This window comes from Cyprinodon variegatus, unplaced genomic scaffold (genome assembly GCF_000732505.1).
Source record: "Cyprinodon variegatus isolate N-32 unplaced genomic scaffold, C_variegatus-1.0 Scaffold380, whole genome shotgun sequence".
Taxonomy (NCBI): domain Eukaryota; kingdom Metazoa; phylum Chordata; class Actinopteri; order Cyprinodontiformes; family Cyprinodontidae; genus Cyprinodon; species Cyprinodon variegatus.
Window position 1 is genome coordinate 732,661 of NW_015150833.1, and position 19,232 is coordinate 751,892.

At 38.8% G+C, this 19,232-nt stretch overlaps 1 protein-coding gene across 1 annotated transcript in view; it reads left to right on the plus strand.

The window, feature by feature from the left end:
- Positions 1–945: 945 nt before the first annotated feature.
- Positions 946–19,232, plus strand: part of LOC107092423 (PH domain leucine-rich repeat-containing protein phosphatase 1-like) — a 55,894-nt gene continuing 37,607 nt past the window's right edge. The window contains exon 1 of the mRNA XM_015386907.1: positions 946–2,889. Within this exon, the coding sequence (XP_015242393.1) occupies positions 1,299–2,889 (1,591 nt within the window). The 5' untranslated portion in view covers positions 946–1,298. The remainder of the gene's footprint in view (positions 2,890–19,232) is intronic.

The following is a 19,232-nucleotide window of genomic DNA, read 5'->3' on the forward strand; positions in this document are numbered from 1 at the left end:
AGGTGTGGCCAATCAGACTGTAACACTGCACATTGCCCATCCCTACTCTAAAAGGGGGAACAGGTTGGTCGCAGCATCATGCTGTATATATATTTTTCTTGAGAACCTTTCTCAAGAAACACTGAAACCAGTCAGCGTTTTTGGAGCCAAACCTTAAACTTTGAACTGATACAGTGTTGAGAACATATTAACTACTCTACATTTATTACATTTTGTAAAAAAAAAAAAAAAAAAGAAAAGAAACAGATTACTGATGATTTAATTATTTCGCTTCAATTAAACAAATTAAACCTAACAAATGAGTCGAAAATAAGAGGAAACAATAACTTCCTGTCAATGAGCAAAAGAATTTAGTGTTTTTTTTTTCTCTTTTTTTTTCACTTTTTAAGAGAAAAACAATTGATCCTCCACTAGATGGCAACAAATACAACAAAACCACAGTGTATACTACTCTGAGCCGTGGCCTTATGAAATGGCGTCCTGACGAGATGGTGCCGAAGTAGTTTCCCTCGCCACCACTAGTCGCAACAAATATAACCTGCAACTAAGTTTATTCTCATTTTGATTAATTCTGTTACAAGAAAGTAAACAAGCTATTTCTTTAGCTGGAGGTTTAACACGAGTGTGTTTTTCATATATTTAGAGAGCATATACGGGCATATGAGTGTCCATTGTAACCGAAAACAGCATTCATGTAAAAAGCACTGGAAACTTTTGCGTACAGCTGAGTTACGCCAAATAATAGGCGCTATGTTTACGCCTTTCCTCGCTCCACCGCCCAGCTCAACGTTACTGGTGGAAGGGTTTACTGGAAATGTAGTCTTTACGTCGTTTTCCTTTAGCGGGACACTTGTTGCGGCGAACTCATTTCCCAGAATTCAATGCGTTGTTGTTAGCGACCCCATCTTGTTCCCTCCTCATGAATATATATCAGCCAGTATATGCGTAGGAGGTCTTCCGACGCATATTTCATATGCTAGTACTGTACTTTAGGAGGCACGGTACAGTCACGTCTCCGCCCAGCTCTGCCCCCTTAGAGCCCTGTCTCTTCCCAGCGAATATACTCGGGTACAATGTTTTTTTTTTTTTTTTTTTTGGAGCTACGGAGAGCACTTCGACGGGGGAAAGAAGACAAGAAGTGAATGACAACTAAGGGCATAACTTGGCAACGCCGCCTACTTGGTGGACATTTATCACGCTGGGGGACATTTTAAGGCTTTTAAATGTAGGGGTTCTCAGGAATAACCCACTGCGCACCGCTATTTATTAAGAGTGGGGGTACTTTTCCTCTGCCTGCGATGGAAAGTGTGCAGGATGCACCGTCAGACGGAGGCGCAACGAAGTTAATGAAGAAGCCCGGCGGACCGCCAGTCGCCCGGGGGATACCAGCGGATGATGGCGGTGGACGGTCGGCGCCCTCCCGCGCTGAAACGAAGAACGGTCTGTCTCATTCCGCCTCCTTGCCGGCGAATAGTGCGTCAAACCGGGCCGCGGCGTCTAACGGCCGGGGCTCTTCCAGCAACTCCAGCTCCCTCCTGTTGAGACGGAGGCGCTTAAAGAGGAACCTCTCCGCCTCAGCTGCGGCAACAGCAGCAGCGACTACCGCCAGCTCAGCTGTCACCGCGAAGATGAGTTCGGCCCTGTCCACAGCGTCTCTTCACAGCCGGAGTCTGGATAGGAAGACTCTGCTGAAGCACCGGCTCAACCTGCAGCTGCAGCCCGCGGACCGCGAGTGGGTCAGAGCGGATCTGCACCGCGGCTGCATCCACGTCCACGACAGGCTGACCTCCTCATATCCCAGGCCGGTCCTATGCACTATGGACAACACAGCCGGCGAGGTGGCGCTCCGTTTGAGTAAACTCTGCACCAAGTCGAGCTGCGTTATACGCAATTTCTGTAAAGATAGCTCAAAGACTGACCAAAATGGCAACTGCAAAGTGAAATGCGATTTTAATGACGATCCATGTCAAACGAAAGATGGCTCACTACTAAAATCCAACCTGCAGACTTCTTTGGAATCCACAGAGGTGGGTGGGCATCCTGGTGACAGGTTAAGGCTCCTGCTTATGGAGAATGCAGATGACAGGGAGAAGCAACAGGAAGTTGATGGAAAACTTTTCACCCCAGAATCAGAGTCACAAGACAACATAACCTGCTCCCTATCAGATCTAAATTCCAATATGGACATCCCAAACGACGAGGATTCGGAGCACAGAAATGGGGTGGACAGCTATGGATTAAACTCTGGCTCAGATGTGGAGAGCAGTGCATTTGATGATCTAAGTTCAGGGGCCCGGCTTAGTGAGCACAGAGACTCCTTGAGTGATGACATGATCCTGGGAACAGAAGCATCCATCCTCAGCCCTTCTTTCGACAGTGCCACAGAGGGCAATGATATGTATGGAAGTTCATCAGATGAGCTGGAGCTTGACTGTCCAGTGTCTGGCTCAGACCTGGACCTAAACAACAGCATCTCAGATGGTACAGGAAGGTACAAGCAATGCAGCATGGGACATTTAAATGAGAGGACAAAAAATATGGGGTCTGCCAGCAGACATAACCCACACAGTTTGGGCAGCCTGCCGCCCAGCAGTAGCGCTGACTCCTTTTCAAGACTCTGCTCCACAGATATCATAGCTGACATTCAAGACTGTGGTCAAGGTGCTGTAAAACAGGAGATGACAGCACTCCAAAATGGAGATTCTAGTGATTCCAGTCCCACACTGTATGTTCAGCTGCACGGTGAGGCTGTGAGGAGGCTTGGTCCTGATGAGAGGCCCCTGCAGATACAGAATGAATTTCTGTTTAAGCTTGGATTTAAGGACCCTTGGAGAGTTCAAGAGGAAGGGCTCAACACAGAAATTGGCTCCCTGTTACGTTTTTATGCAGGTAACTTTTTTTTTTCCAAGTCATGTTTTTGCTCATCTCAGAGGCCTATTGAGGATGATTGTTTTTTTTTCTTAATGGTGTTTTTACTTGTATCAGTCAAATGCAGGTGCACATTATGATGATTTCTCTGCACGGCTCAGGTTGGCATATTGCTTGATGGATTAACCTGACAATGATAATAATAAAGTTGACTTTGCGTTGTAAAAATGTAACAAGTGGGATTGGGGTGCAAAGGTTGTTGGAACAAAGCTACCGTACTTTAGGGTCTTCCTCTGATTCCCCAGCTTATTTATTTTTTGGGTCTTCCGGCTTTAATTGTCTTCTTGCCCTGTAGCAGCCCACTTTGCTCCCATGGACATGCATGACACCGCCACAAAGCATTCAGCTCAACTTATGGTGCGCAGACATGAGGGGCCCTTTCCGGCTTTTGGCCCATTATCATCCTAATGAAAAGGCTGAATGCTTTTGTGGTTGGATGGAGAATAGCGGTGGGAGCGGTATGGCCTGGGAGGACCATAAACCCCCCTCTGTGGACTCTGTGAGTTTTAGTCATTGAGATGCTGCGCGGGGCCCTTCCCATTGGCATCCAGCATGGCTACTGTCACACTCACTGCCTGCCAAGTTGAGTTAACGTGCTTCCCCTCTAAAACTGAGGAAGATTCCCCCTCCCCCTCCTCCCAGCCACTTTCACCAATATTACAACTGTTTTGGGAAGAGGAGCTGGGTGGTGGAAATGTGCAAGTCTGGTAATGATGTTAGTTAAGCAGATGATGATCCTTAAATTTGACATATTCAGAGCTGTCAGCTCCAAATGTCTGTTTTTGAGTTAATTACCTTCAGTCTGTGCTGGTCGTCAAGATTTCGTGCTGGTTTACAGGAATATCTTCATTATGGCCTTGGTGCATGGTCACTAAAAGAATGAATCTTATGGGCTCTGGTTGGAAGATCAAACAATTCAGCAGGCAAAACAAGGCTAAATGCCCATTTGCCTCTACATCCCATGTGAGGCAGCTTAATAACGGTCACCTGAGTCAGCCTCCAGCTACACTGCACCTGGGAGAACAGCTCTAAACCCAGGCTGTTATGTCTGTAAGCCTAACTCCACAGCACATCTGAAAGGAAAATAAAATGGCCCTTCCTGTGAAGTGAAAGAAAGGGCTGATGCCCTTGTGACATTTTCATATGCAAGCAGCTCATGAACATGTACCATTTCTTATTGCAGCTAAAGCATGTAAGGAATGTACGCTGGCTTCTCTAGAATGTTAGGCATGTCTGCTGAGCAGGAATTGAAGGGGATTTTGGAGGCGGGGATGGAAGAAGGGAATAGTATGCAGGCCCATGTTTTGTTTGTTTTGAATAGTTCTGCACAGATACGGAAGAGCCTTGGCTGACAGCACAGCTAACACAACCGTAGGTCCCCTGTCACTCCAAAGGGCTTTTTTGTCTGCCGAGAGACCTTTGATACAGGAAGTCCAACATACAGAATTTGTGTTATTGCTCAGTAGTTCAACTACAGTGCTTTGCAGATTTTATTGGTACAAAAGATAAAGCTATTTGTAAGGCAGAATGCTGTTATGTTGCTGATATGAGTGACATATAAAGCAGTCCTCATGATTAGGTCAGCAGTACAATGATTTGGAGAGCTTGTTAAATTAAGCAGTTGCCATGGTGCCTCCTGCCAGGTCATCTGGGCTATCCAAAGACCAGTTTTACTTAGAAGAGGTCAGGGCATGCTTGGAATAAACGGATTCTGCAGAGGCCAGATGATAAAACACTTTGCCCCTCACACACACGCACACATGTACAGAAGGTTGGTCAGATCAAAGGGCTGCTCTCCTCTTTGGCAGGCCGATGAGGGATCCTTTCAGTACTGCCCACACAGGAGTCTCTTGTAATGCCTGGACAGCTTTATTATAGAAGAAAAAAAGTGAAAAAAAAAATGTCAAAAGAAAGCTTAGATAAAATGAAAGACTTTGATTAATTCTAGACGGATTAACAATGCAACAACTGTATAGTCTGTTCTTCTTTAGATTTGATTATTTTTTCTTTTACTACTCTTTAAATATCTTTAAACTAAGACCAGATGCCATGTTTAGTAAGAGAGAAGTTGTGTAAAACAGGGTTTTACTATTGAAAGACAAAATAACTATTAAGTTGACAATATACGCTGGCTTTGGGATCTTTTTAGATTTTGCTGTCATTAAGAACTAAATTCTGTGTTTAAATCTTATAGAATGTAGAATTTAAGCAGTGCTCTGCTTTTCAAAAGGTTACCAACATGTAAATACATTTAAGGATGGTCCTTGATAGTAAAGGTTAGAATCTTATTATCCTGAAATCTTTGCCAATATACCTTTTCTAACCTTCATGTTATGTCTTCAAAGTATTCTTCCCCCCTCTCTTTTCAGATCCTTCAATCATTTGCCAACATACCTTGGGATTATTATGAATAACATTTAAAAAAGTAGGCGATTCGTTTTTTTTAAATTGTCATTGAAACATCGTAAAGCAAAATTAGGTGCAGTTTTCCAGATAAAAATGCTCACATGTTCATTTATGAATTTATTTGAAGCAGCTGGATGATATCAAAAATTAAAACGCCTTATCAGCAGGATGGGGTCAGGGTTAATCAAGCCTAAAACTCTTTTAACTGGCTTTGGAATTCGACCAGAGTCATATAAATTTAATGAACAATGGCCTAGGCTGACCCAGAAACTTATCAGGTTTTAAATTCGCTGTGTACCAAAGCTGATGCCTAATTTGCAACGTGTCATATTTTTTTAGGCGGTTCCTAAGCTGCTTTCACAGTTTACCAACAACTTAAGCTTGATTTGAATAATGAATTTGTAGCAGAAAGTGGTAAAGCAGAGTGAAAGTTCTCACGAATCTTCCTTTATGAGAGATAAGTTTGCTTTCTAACCACTAAGATCTGTTAATAGCTCTGAAACTTAATACTAAAGATATCAGGGGCCATACTTGTGAAGACTGGTTTCTCCAAATAACATTTATAGTGCATTATTTTTATTACATAAAAAAATCATTTCAGTTGCCCTTGACTTGATATAAATAACACTTTAATACTTGTTGGCTCCCTGTTATTGAACCTCTTACTCAGCAAATCCTGACAATAACTCAAGTTTATTGCTTTGAGCCAACGCCAAACTCCACAGCAAACATTTCCAGGAGCATCTGGGTTAACTCCAAATGCATTTGTGAAAATACGAGTTTGATATCTAAGAGGAATCTAAACAGCATTTCTGTCAAGTTCTTCGCTGAAGGAACCAAGAAGAGATGAGCAGTAAACCTCTCCGTTTAAAATATACCTCCTTCTGTCTGTTACATGAAATGTCTGTTAAGGTTTTAGGTTTTGAATTAAGATGGAAATGATAACTGTAATAGATTTGCATCCCCAATGCCATTTATGCATGTAAATTCAAAGCAATTCAGTTCCCTTCATATTTTATAGGTGTGTAACTTGAACACAAATTCAAGATATCTTTGCGTAACTGTAGCAAATAGTAATATTTAACTCCTTAACATCTTATTGATTATTTTCAAAAATGGAAACAAATGAGACTTACTTGTGATAATCTTGGTAAAATATCATCCCCCGACATACATATTTCCCTCCTTTGCTCTGGGTTTGTGTGAGGAGGCAGCAGCCAGTGGCGTGATGACTTAAAAAGTCTCTGGAGGGTTTAAAGGCTTAATGAAGCTCCCAGCTTTCTCCAGCAGCCTCTGTGGCAGCTATTAAGCGAAGAACCGTTCACTCGGTCTTGTCTTTGCCACGCTGCTCCATTTGTACAGTCAGTGTGCCAGATTGCTCCCACACTCACACTTTTTTGCTTTTCTACAAAAAGAATTGTCAAGAACTGCCTTCCACTGACATTCCCTCATTTTGCATACATTTGAACATTTTTGGTATGTGACAAGTACTGACGGGTAACTTAACAAAATCTAATGTCCAGGTGTGACTTAAAACTAGATTGAATGGATTGGAATAATGAAGATGAATAATGAAAATAATGAAATGATGGAACCCTTTGTATGTGAGAAACTCTGCAAAGCTCATTTGCTGAATTAAAGCAGCCTTAATAGTACCCAAATAGTATTTTACAGTCATTTTCTAATTGTGTAATAAGATGTCACAGTTTTTGGAGCTTAAGTCTAATTTTTGTACCCATGTCACTGTGTCTTAGGGAAAGGTTTTCTCTCAGGAAAAGGAAGCAGAAGAAGCATTATTTTGTAAGAATAAATCCACTTGATTCTTCATGAGGATCTTTGTATCAAACTTGGAGAGTATAGCATTGTCAGCTTTTAGGTGTTAAAAATAGAGCTTTTTTTTTTGTCCAATCTATATTCCCTTCATGGGTGATGCCCTGTCCCTGCTCTACTCCCAGACCAATTCTTCCTTCCTTTCTCAATTTCTAATATGATCGATCCATTCCCTTCTCTATATCTTTTTTCACATCTCCGACTCTCTCAAACCATCTCAGATTCCATTTTAGTTTTTCCATGTCTGACTTTTTCTCTTGCTTATAGCTTTTTATTCCAAGATCTGCTGCTCATCCTCATCACACATTTTTTCTAAAATGGTGATAAAGCTATAAAATAACTAACTCAGTAAAAAGGGTCCAAAAGGTATTAGAAGGCAACAGTACAGTATTTCCACAAAATTGTCTAAAATATTCTAATTGTATGTACTTGGATCAGAAAAACACTCATACTTTCTTCTGTTGCTAGAATAATACTGATACATGAACTACTATTAGTGCTGTCTGTGATATTCTTTTTTATAACATAGATATAGATATTAGCAAAAGATGCAATTCCAAATATATTAATTTAAAATGTTCACTGCACTCAATATTAAGCCTTATTTTTATGCTCTTCGTGCACATGTAAAGCAAAGTTATTTAAGCTAATTCGATTGTCAGGCCATCAGCTCCCACAGCCAGTCTGTTACTTTACAGCCACCAGTAGTTTAAAATCAGCGCAGTTTTTATATACCTATCAGACTTAAAGTCAAACTTATGTAATCAACTTACATAAAACATATTTTCACATTCATTTTTAATTTGGTTTGCTTTTTATTTGGAAATGCTTTTAAGAAACTAACTTCAAACTTCAATAAAAATTGAATAACCATTGGAAATAAATGTATCACCTTTAAACTGCTATGAACATTTTTAAGCTGGCTAAAAAGCAAGTATTTATGGTTCGAAGATTACCTTTCTGTTCAGTTGAACCTGTTAGGTGATCATGGCTGCATATAAAATATAATCTGAGTATTTTCATAACTACAGCGAATAGTGATTTAAATTCTTAGTTAAAATAAAAGTCAGCTGTAGTGAAAAAAAAAAATGCCTAAGCATTTAGAAAGTAGCAAGTGTTAAAGTAATGCATAAATCACAAAAATCTCTGTTCTGCCTTGTTTATAAGCCTTGTTTTCTTTTGGATAGCTCAAAATATGAGAGGCAGTTTTTAAGTATTTAAATTTTAGGTTTTAAAAATGGAAAAAGGGTTAATAAAAAATGTTTGTTTTAATTTTGCTGTCTAATTTTGAAACCGAAAAACCAAAGTGCGAGCCATACACGGATAGCTCATGCACTTTCCAGCATACTCTCTACACACAGTGTTACATTTTTTAACTGTTAATGCAAAACCAGCAGAATATAGTTAATAAGCATAGATATCAATCAAATGAAAAGCTCCAATATGGAACATAACTGCATTCATGGTTATTTATGTTCTCAAGAGGATTGTATCCCCCACTTTCTTCAACCTAAGCATGCATGTTACTAAAATCTTGGCAAGAGGATCCTGAAAGCTGTGAAAGTTAGCTTGGAGGGGAAGAACCTTCCTTTGCCTCGTGGGAGAATCCTGACCTCTCAGCTGTCTGTCAAGCTGCCCTTGCCAGCTACTCCCCAAAACTTTCACATAGTTGTTGCCCATCAGCAAAGGCATTGAAAAGATTCCCTCTATGGTGAAGACCCACTTTCCTGGAGCTGTGCTTCAGCTGCAGTCCTGACTGCTTGCATGAGGCAGGATTAGAGGCATGCCAGCAGGGGCTCGCTATCCACAGCTTTGATCAGCAACAGCGCGCCTAATACCAGACAACATCTGCAACTCTCAGCATTAAAGAGGCCCAAAAATTCCGATTAGGGAACATGAGGCCTGCGAGCCTGCTCTTGAACAGGACAGAAGTGTGTCAGTTCCTGGATGGGAGGTTTTTAAATACCACCACTCCACTGGTGCTTATGTTGATTTGTTTTATAAAGCCGCAGTCTCTAGAGAGGCTCTTTGCGGTTTTGCATCTTTGTATTTTGATTTTCCTAACATTCCCTGAGCATCAGCAACAAACATATATAAATGTACTTTCACTGTTTTTTACAGCTGTGTTAAATATTGAGTCATTGAAACCAAAAACAAAAAAAGTTCTTGTTTTCAGTCAGAAACAAAAGACGAGTTATTTGGTTGAGCAAACATGATTGTCAGTGAAGTGTGTGGAGACTGACGCCAACTCTTTGTTTGCATCATCAGGATACAGCAAGATAAGCTGTGTTTGGGTGGAGCTTGGGTCATGTTCCTAATAAAGTTAGTATTGTTAGTGTGAGATGACCCAGTTTAAAGTTCATGTGTCTCAGAAAATGCTGAAGTAGAAGACTAATGCTTCCTCATTGGTCAGAGTGTAAGATAAAAGGTTTAAAAGGAGCTGGTGTAGAGCAGCCATATTCCCAGGAATGCAAATTTACATATTTAACAGGTGCAAAGGACTGAAGCACACTTTGCATCTTTAGGTTCTTACATAAATGGTTGCCATGTATATTTTTTATCATCTCTGATATGCAAACTTTATTTGATTAAGTCTCAAGAGAAATTTTTTTTATATTCCCTAAAATGTGGGGCAATGCAGTGTTGATACAAGGAAATGTTCTACATTTAAAAGCAGTTTATATAAAACCCTAATATGCTCTCCAAGACTAACATAGTTCCTGAAAATGTAAGTAGTGCACCTGAAGAGTGTGACACTCTTTTAATGCTCCTTTTGGTGCTGCAATTAGATAAGTCCTTTTGGCAACCGTGTTGTTCAGATGGTAACATAAGGGTATAAACTTGGTAGGTTCATGTATGTGGGTTTAGTCAAGGTTTTATTTTATTTTTAAGGTTAGTCTGACTGTCTTCTGAGGTTACCATCCACAGGCATGTCCTCTGAGGACAGTTTATAAGCACCATTGAAATAAAAAAAGCACACTATACACTAGGTGGATTTCCATCAGGTTCTTTTAGTGCTAATTTTGAATTATAGAATTGGAAAAGCCTGATGGAAATGACAGATTTCGAAAACACAACCTGAGAATTTTACACTTGCTGGAGGTTGGTTTTGCGAAAAAAGGGTTAATGGGCAAAATAGAAAACTGAAACACTTTTTCCGTATCAGTTCTGACGAACTTTACCTCATGGCTTCTGATTATGTCTTCACAAATGTTCCTGTTATGGAGAAAAATCACCATTACTAGCTGACATGTTGACTTAAGAACTTGCCTGATAGCAATACAAACTTTCCTCCATCACTGAACTGTGGTCAGGGCTAGATTGCAGCCTGGACTTCCAGTTTATTACAGCAATGGGTGACGACGTAATCTAGGCAACAGTGCATGATAACAGTGTGGTTTGGTTATTTGGCTTCAAACTATATGGAAACACTGCAAATTCCATTATCTTTACTTCAAATTTTTAAAAGTTCACTTAAAATTCACGTTTCAGTTGGATGGAAATGCAGCTACTGTAGCTCTGTATGTTTCATGACACGGAATATTTCCACATATCTGATTAGAGCAGCCTCTATCAGCCAGCTATCTGACAGAGAACAGTAACACAAGGGGGTTAGGCTGTGTTGGATACCTCAGGAGAAGAGTTAACTCACCTCTACACCTACCAGGCATTTTGTTTACAGGACTTTAAACCACACCTAATTATTATTTCTTGATATTTAAATTGGATTGGAGGACAATTATCTTTATTTTTTTTTTGTTCACTTTTAGGAAAATCTAAATGGGTTCTTAGGCTCTGCTATAATACCTCATCACTTAATATTAAAGTTTGATAAATTACTTTTGGGGGCTACAAAATCAGCAAAACTAAAGTGAGATCACACTTTAATTCATCCAGTGGCTTTAAGCCAAATAAAACACTTTGCAGTTAATTAGCAAGTTGCAGCAAGCCAAATGTTTTCTTTCACAGCTTATTATTACAGAAGGAAAAAAAAATGTCCCCCTTTTTAAGATTTAACATTTAATCATAAAGCTGCTTATACAAAAAACAAACAAAAAAAACAACAACTTGTTAGTCTGTAGATTTGAAGAGTGAAAACATTTCATGTAATCAAGAATATAAGTGCTAAACGGCACAGGGTGGATCCAGTAAGTTGGCGTCTGCTTCAGTGTGTCTGAATCCTGGAGAGGTATGTTTCATCCAAAATACAGTGAAGAAAACACTCCTGCTGGTCTCAATCATTAACGTGGAAATTGGCTTGTCTCCCACTGCTGCTGTTTGATAATTACCCAAGTTCTGGAAAAAAAAAAAAAAAGAAAAACTGACAGGCACCTGTTGTACCAGGAAGTATCCTGTCACTCTCCTTTACCATGTGATTCTCGGTGCACAAGCTAAGTCCTGCATGGTCCGGCCTCTAAATGCAGTTTTTTTTTTTTTTTTCATAAATACTGTTTTTTTTCCACTTTTAAGGGAGGGGGGGGTGTTAAGCAGGGGCTCGCTGGTCTGTCTGGTTGAAAGCTTTCTTGTTCTGGATTTTCACTGTCACTCCATTTTACTCTTGCACCCCTTAGCCCCCCCACCTCTCCCTTAGTGCCACTTTGTTCACATGGCCCCTGCATGTGACACAAAGCTGTGCCAGAACACCCCGGATGCCCGTCTCAGCCCTCCGCTGTTCCAAGCCTTGTTCAATTTTAAACTAAACAAAAGGAAAGGGAAGAAGGGAGAAAGGAAAGAAGGAAAAAAGGGGAGCATGTTGGGCCGGGGGAATATGCAGCAACATCACAACCTCATTCATTCACTGGCTCTGTCCACTATGAATCATCAGGCAAGCAGGCCTCTCTCTTTCTCAATCTCTCTCTTTTTGCGTTGTGAAAGTCCTTCTCTAGCTTCTGGTTGCTTCTGATTGTGGTCTTAACCACAGATCTGGGGTCTGATTACTTTGTAGCTCATCATTTGGTGGTATTTAAGAACAACTGCCTCTGGAGCTTCTTCATGCATGGACAGCTTCCTTATTATTTAAAACAGATGTTTAAATATAACAGTTCAGAGGCTTAAAGAGATTTAGTTTTTCTCATTTCTTTGTACTCCACTTACCTTATTCACTTTGAGAGAAATTGGTCTGTTTGGCAGCTTAATGTCTGCAACATCTCTTAAGTCTCAGAAGGTATGCATTGACAATAAAACATACATTGAAACATTGGAAAATAATGTGTAAAATCTGAAGCGGAACTCACAGTTTATAAGCGTGTACAACCAAGTTCTGCTGAAAAACAATAAACTTATAGTTTTCTCTATAATTCTATGTCACTTTTCTGTCAGGTCTGCTGTTCTGTGGGTTTGTGAGCATTTGTTCATGAACATCACTTTTAAAAAACATTGTTTTTTTTAAGGTCTTACCAGCATTTCACCCAGGTTGAGATCTTTACTTTGACTGGGACATTGCAGAATTTAAAATTCCTTTCTCTTTTAGCAACCCTGACAGTTACTAACTAGTTGGTATAAAATGTTCGTGGGGGGTGGGGGGTTGTGTTCAGCACAAACAACAAGCTGACATCACAACACAAGGAAGTAGAAAACATTTACAACTTTATTTCAGTTTCTTTACTGGAGTTTTTCCATAATCTGTTTATGCTGGTGATATTTATGAGATGTCTGTAGATGTTTACATTTGTGAACACTCGCCAGCAGGAGCTCACTTGACATGTTTTCTGTGTAGATCCGTCAGCATAGATACAAATATTACTACATGCTCCGTGCAGAGTTTCCACAAATTTTCAGCAAATATTTTCTGCGTGCTCCGTGCAGAAATTCTGCATTTATAACTACGCTGACCATGCGGAGAGGAAACCCCAAAAGGACATAATTTGGTCGCACGGATCCCACTGGAGCGTCAAGCATAGAACAAGCATTGGGAGACATTCTTAACAGGAATGGGAAAGTGGGCGTGGCTTATATGCTAACAGCCTTTGAATGCGGCCAATTTTAGCGGGAACTACGGGAGACTGATATGCCTGGTAGAAAATGTTGTTCTCTACAGACTCTAAGAAAGATGATTAATTTGATTACTATGTGGCACTGTTTTGACAAAAAGATCATTTTGGTGTATTTCTCTGCAACATTTTGCTAAATACACAATTTCTCTATCCCTATATGTTTGATAGATGGTTGAAAACAATAGAACAGTTATGCTTAGTGCTACCTATTTTGCAATATAGCTGAACCTATTTTTGTTAACTCCTCCAAAGGATAAAGTTGTTAAAAAAATGTGTCTGGTAAGGCATTTTAGAAATCTTTATGTTGTGGACTTTATTTACTCCTTCTTATCAGGATTTGGTTTCTCATTTTTTGCTAAAATAATGAATATGTTTATGGACATGATGAAAACTGCATATTGCTTCAGACATATTGCTGATAAACGGACAATTTTTTTTAGTAATAATATATTTTTACTCATTTTCTTAGTATGCTTCAAGTCCAATTGAAATTACATTTTTTTGTTGAAAAATGTCAAAAAGACAGGGACTTATCTTAACACTCGTAGTGTTTATGTGTCCCTAGTGTTCTGAAAATATTTTTGGAATTTTATCCTTAATTAGATTTTCAATAAATTTCTATATTCCATTCTTTATCTGACTGCAGCTGGATGTTCTCTCTTCATCCTCTGACATGGGAGCTGGCTCAGAGTTTGTCTGCCAGACAGGGCCGCCTTTTACAGTTCCCTTTTGTATCTCTGCTTCTGTCTTCTTGAACCCCCGTCGGCCTCGGCAGAGGGCTGCCCACTCTGAGTTTGGTTCTGCTGGAGGTTTCTTCCTGTAAAAAGGGGAGTTTTTCCTCTCCACTGTCGCTACAAGCACGCTTAGTATGAGGGATTGCCTTTGAGTCAATAAGTCAACTGGTTTTCCTTAGATAGAAAACTTTGAATCAATTTGACTTTATGATCTGGTGAACTGTAAAGTGCTGTGAGATGACATGTGTTGTGAATTGTTGCTATATTAATAAACTGAATTAAATTATTTGGTTCTGCTCCTTACAGAAGAATTACATTTTTTTTTTCTTTTGAAGAAAAGAATGCATTTAGGGACATGTTGAAATCTTTTATAACTTTGCAGACATGACTGTTGCAAATAATATTTTGATAATATTTCTATAAACTATGTATTTTTAACAATGTTCTTAAGTTTGATCAGGTACCACCAAAGTGACATTATTTTTGGTGTAAAAAAATCACAAGGCAGGGAGTTCTATGACTAATCATAGTGTTTCTTTGTTCAGAAAGCACTTAATGTAATAAATGTGGATTTTTCGCAGGGACGGGCTTAGAACCCGTTCATAATTGCTTGCAATTCTTCTTTTATTTTTTCATAATTTCTTCCTTTAAGCTTGTTTAGCAGAACATTTATCAATTAATAAGGGGTAAAAGTGGATACATGCCTAGATGCATTAATGGGAATGGTCATATAACACCTTGATATCTGTTTGATTCCAAACTGTCACCTTTGTCTGTGAAAATGTGATTTATTCTTTTAATTGAAATGTTGCAGTCGATCAAATTGGAATCTGCAGTTCAGGCCTTTAAAAATATTTATTTTATTTTATATAGTTGTCTCTCCTTTTGGAGTTTATAAAGCTAATTTTTCTCCCACAGATGTTTCAACCAAAAGCATCAGATTATACCTGCCAGAAAATGGTATTCTTATTCCTACTGTATGATTTAGTGAAGAAAGTATTGCTGAGTAATAACCGGTGGGGGAAAAAAGTAGCACTAAATAGGATTCAATTATTTTATTGCTTTTATAACCTATAGGCAATCATGATCCTGTTACAAAGAGCACATAAGCTTTGGCAGTGCTTATATCAAATGGCACTAATGTTTCATGCCTGTATTCCTGTATGTGAGGAAAACAAGTTCAGAAAGAAGCCTGAAGCAGGCTGCAGCATTCTGTTCATCCCACTGGTCCCACTCACTTCCTCACTCTGGATTTTTACAGTGTGGTATTGTCCTACTCATTCCTGTGCTATTCTATATAATACAGTTTTTGTTTTATTACAAACTAGGTATAGTTCTCTATGAAAACGTTGTTGTTGCATACTTAACTCAATCCCATTGTGCTAAAAAAGACTATTTCCTTTGATTTGAAGCACACCAATGGCAGAATCATGTGTCTTTATTCTGATCATTGTGTTACTCAAGATTACTTAGCTAAATTTACAGCTGTGCTGCCCTACAATATGGAATAAAAAAAGAACCCAATCAACAGTATTACATGCACTAACAAATACTAAATTAAACAGGAAACGTTGGCTTTCAGCTTTGACCTGCTTGTGACTCTATTGTTTCTGTTTATATATTAAAGCCTCAGTCTTTGAATTATTGTTGCATCAGGTAGACTGACAGATATGCACATGCTTAGATCCTATTTTGATCACAAAAAAACTAATTGGTTAGAGCAGCATTTAAATAGGCGTACGTTTGACTGCTGATATTGTTTGTCTCAGAGTGTCAGCTCTGACGTACCCATAATTAGAGTTCATGTAAAGTCTCTAAATATTTCCTGTCTAAATTCTTTTAAATATTTGCATCCTGGGATTTACAGCATTAAAGTCTAATTACTGAATGTATAATTTACACCAATCAGAAAAGATCAGTTTTGCTCATTTTGATCGTTTTAAAAGATCTTATTCTAATTTCCATTCACATTCCTTTAGGCAACCTGCTCATTAGGTTATTTAATTAACGATATCCAAAAAGGCCTAATGGAGGGTCCTGCTGTAATAGAGAGAGCATAATTAAGATAATCACTTCAACCTTTTAGATAACTTCCTCTCTTAACAGAATTCGTTTTTGAAAACAGTTTACTATTAGAGGGTGAACTTTTGCTCTCTGACCACCTTAATATTTAGAGGCCAGGTGCAGTTTTTGTGGTTATAAAATGAAAAACAGGGAAAAAAGTTTTTTTTAATGTTTACCTGTTATTTATACTTGAAGACAGTATTTTTAATTGGTAATAAATACAAATGTAAATATGTAAAAATGTAAAATTACCATGCCAACAAATACCACTACAAAACTGATAGGATGGGAAAAAATTTAACAAAATACAGATAATATCCTTGTATTATATTGGATTGGGCCCTATACCAGTGTCAAGTTCTCATACTCTCTCTGGAATTATACCATTTTCATTTTTGACAAAACTTTTATTAAAGAATATAGTGCTGTTTAGTTGAGCTGTCAAGAAGTTAATCCTTGACGCAGAAAAAAGACCTTTCGACTGCATCTCATCTGTAATGGATTCAGGTTAAAAGTCAGTATACAAAAAATATCTTTAGCTCTTTGTTATAACTAAGCCTCTATTTAGCCATCGCATCAGTACGCAGTATCTGCAAGCACTAACATGTAAGCAGTGTTCTCCATTTAAGGTTTCTGTGCACTTAAAAAAGAAGAGCTACCAGCCATTTTACTATAATATAATTTGCTTGATACACTTTTGGGAAATAAATGACACAAAGGCTAGAGACATATGCATTAATCTTTAAATATTTGAAATATTGTTAATTTTGTTAGAAAGAACCTTATTTATGTCTTTAAGCCATCAAAGGAAGTCAAAAGTAGCAGGAAGGGGCCAGATCAAAAAGTATGAATACAGATAATTTTTTGCAGATAAAAGTCCTTCGCAGTGATGTATGTTAAATATGAAACACAAAAGTGTCATGTGCATCCATGTTCTGTTGGCCACGAAGAGCAGAAAATCAACACTGCACTGACTCACCAATTAGCGATCTCATCTCACCTCTTTAGCCTCAGTATCAGGAGGAGGTGTTGTCAGCCTGTTTCTTATCACTGTTCTCCCGTCACCGATGCTCTCATGTTACATCCAGCCCTGATGTGCTTCCCAGGGTAGTAGGTCTAAACCTCTAATGGTTTAGGATAGTCCTTAAGATGACAATAGGCCATTCCAGCCTCATTCTGTGTGTATTTAGTACCTGCTCTATAGAATGAGGCACCCTGCTTTATTAATGCTATTTACTGAAGACAGGGTGCTGCTGAATACAGGGTGAAAGCAACTTCTCCGTGACAAAATGCAGAGGTTGAAGTGACACAGCGATGCTGCTGATGATCAACAGGTGTCCTGAGTGAAAAGATAATATGTGCTGGGGGAAGCTCTTAAATTCAAGATGAATTGATAAAAGATCTTTAGCAGAATGATTTTTGTATTCGTCAACAGCTATTCCTCAAGTTCCAACCTCATTTTAATTAGATGTATCAATTATTTACTCAGGACTGGAATTGGATGATTTTCAGCTTGATCAACCTGACTATTAACAGACATCAGAAACCTAAAGATTAATATTTTACAGATCGAGGACTGTGCAATAAATCAGCACCGTCTGGTCATTAAAATAACACTCTTCTGCTGTTACTGAGTTAGGAAGACTCAAAGTTGACTATTTTTAGCAGCAGTGAATGTCAAAGGAATCAGAGATGTAAGAAGCAATTTTAAGGATAGTATTCTATACAGAATAAAAAATATATGTCTACGATTTGGGATGCAAGAGAGCAGAGGACTTTCTGCAGATAACGGGAAGGCTGATAAAAGGAGCCCTGTTTTATTTTACTTATATATATATATATATATATATATATATATATATATATATATATATATACATATATTATTATTATTTTTATTATATATCTTTGTTCAGAGCAAATGCAAATCAAATGTGACATTCCTTGCCTGTGTCTTCAGACTTGGTGATTAAAGTGGATACAGATTAAAAAATAAAATTCTCATAATAAATATACATTATAATATTTAATATTATAATGGGAAAGTGCATGTTAATGAATGAAAGATAAACATATGAGATTATAGCCAACACAAATTTATATCTCCAGTCTGTCAGTTCAATCTGAAAAACTCACACAAAGAGAAAAGACAATTAGGAGAAATGTACTGATACCAGGCCTGACACTCGTGGTGGAGTGGAGATGGATAAAGTGTGTCAGTCTGTAGACTGCTGGTTAGCGAGACGATATGCTGAGCTATATGGGGAGATCCAGTGGACTGCATGAGCTGATGCTAGAGCTTTAATCAGGACCTGGAATATTAAAGTCCAGTTGGATAACACAGGTTGAGAGCACCTGTCCATGATGAGCAAGCATTAAACCACAGTGGAGAGGAAAAACTCTCCGTTGGGAAGAAACCTCTGGCAGAACCAGGCTCAACATGGCGGTTTTCTGCCGGTGTCATCTGGATGAAGTCACAGCGCATCCGCCGCCTGCCCAAAGGAGCAGACAAGTGCATATCTGAGGCCTTTTAAGATGAACTTTGGAAGCAGATTGGCTTTCGTGGAGGTGTGGTTCAAAGCTGATTGGCTGTGTCACAGGTGGATGTATGAAAAGCAAATGAGTTTCTTCAGTTGAACTTCCGCCTAGTCTCCATAAGGCAGAGCTACCCTTAACAGAAGAGTACATTACAGTAAAAGAAAGAAAGATATTAAGATGATATTAAGATCAGAAAATGATTAAATGAACCATTACTTGTGTGTAGGAAAGAAATGGCTTATAATTGTGCTCATAGGTTTACATACTGTGGTAGATTGATTATTTGAAACGTTTTCAGAAATGTTTTTCACTCTTTTAGAAAGATTTTGTTGATTAGGCTATTTATTTCCTCCAACGATTAAGTTGCCCCGTGATAAGGTAAACAGCCTTCAGTTCCTGTAAATACTCAGGCGTAAAGACTGCCCAGGTTTAGCGTCTTCCCAAAATGATATTGATGGCAGGAGAGCCGGCCACTCCAGAACCTTCACTTTGCCTTGCTGTTTCCAATGACAGGTCAACTTTGCAGTGTACTTTGAACCATTGTTTTGTTTAAAGGTCTAAGTGGGCTATTTCTGACCACATGCTGTATTTATCTTGCCATCAGCTCTGAGCAGTTTTTCTGTAGCTCACATATCCCCAAAACATCAAGGATCCACCCCGTGTTTAAAGGGAGGAATGTGTACCTTTCATCATAGGCCTTGTTGACCTCTCTCTAAATGTTTATGATTGCTGCAGCTTT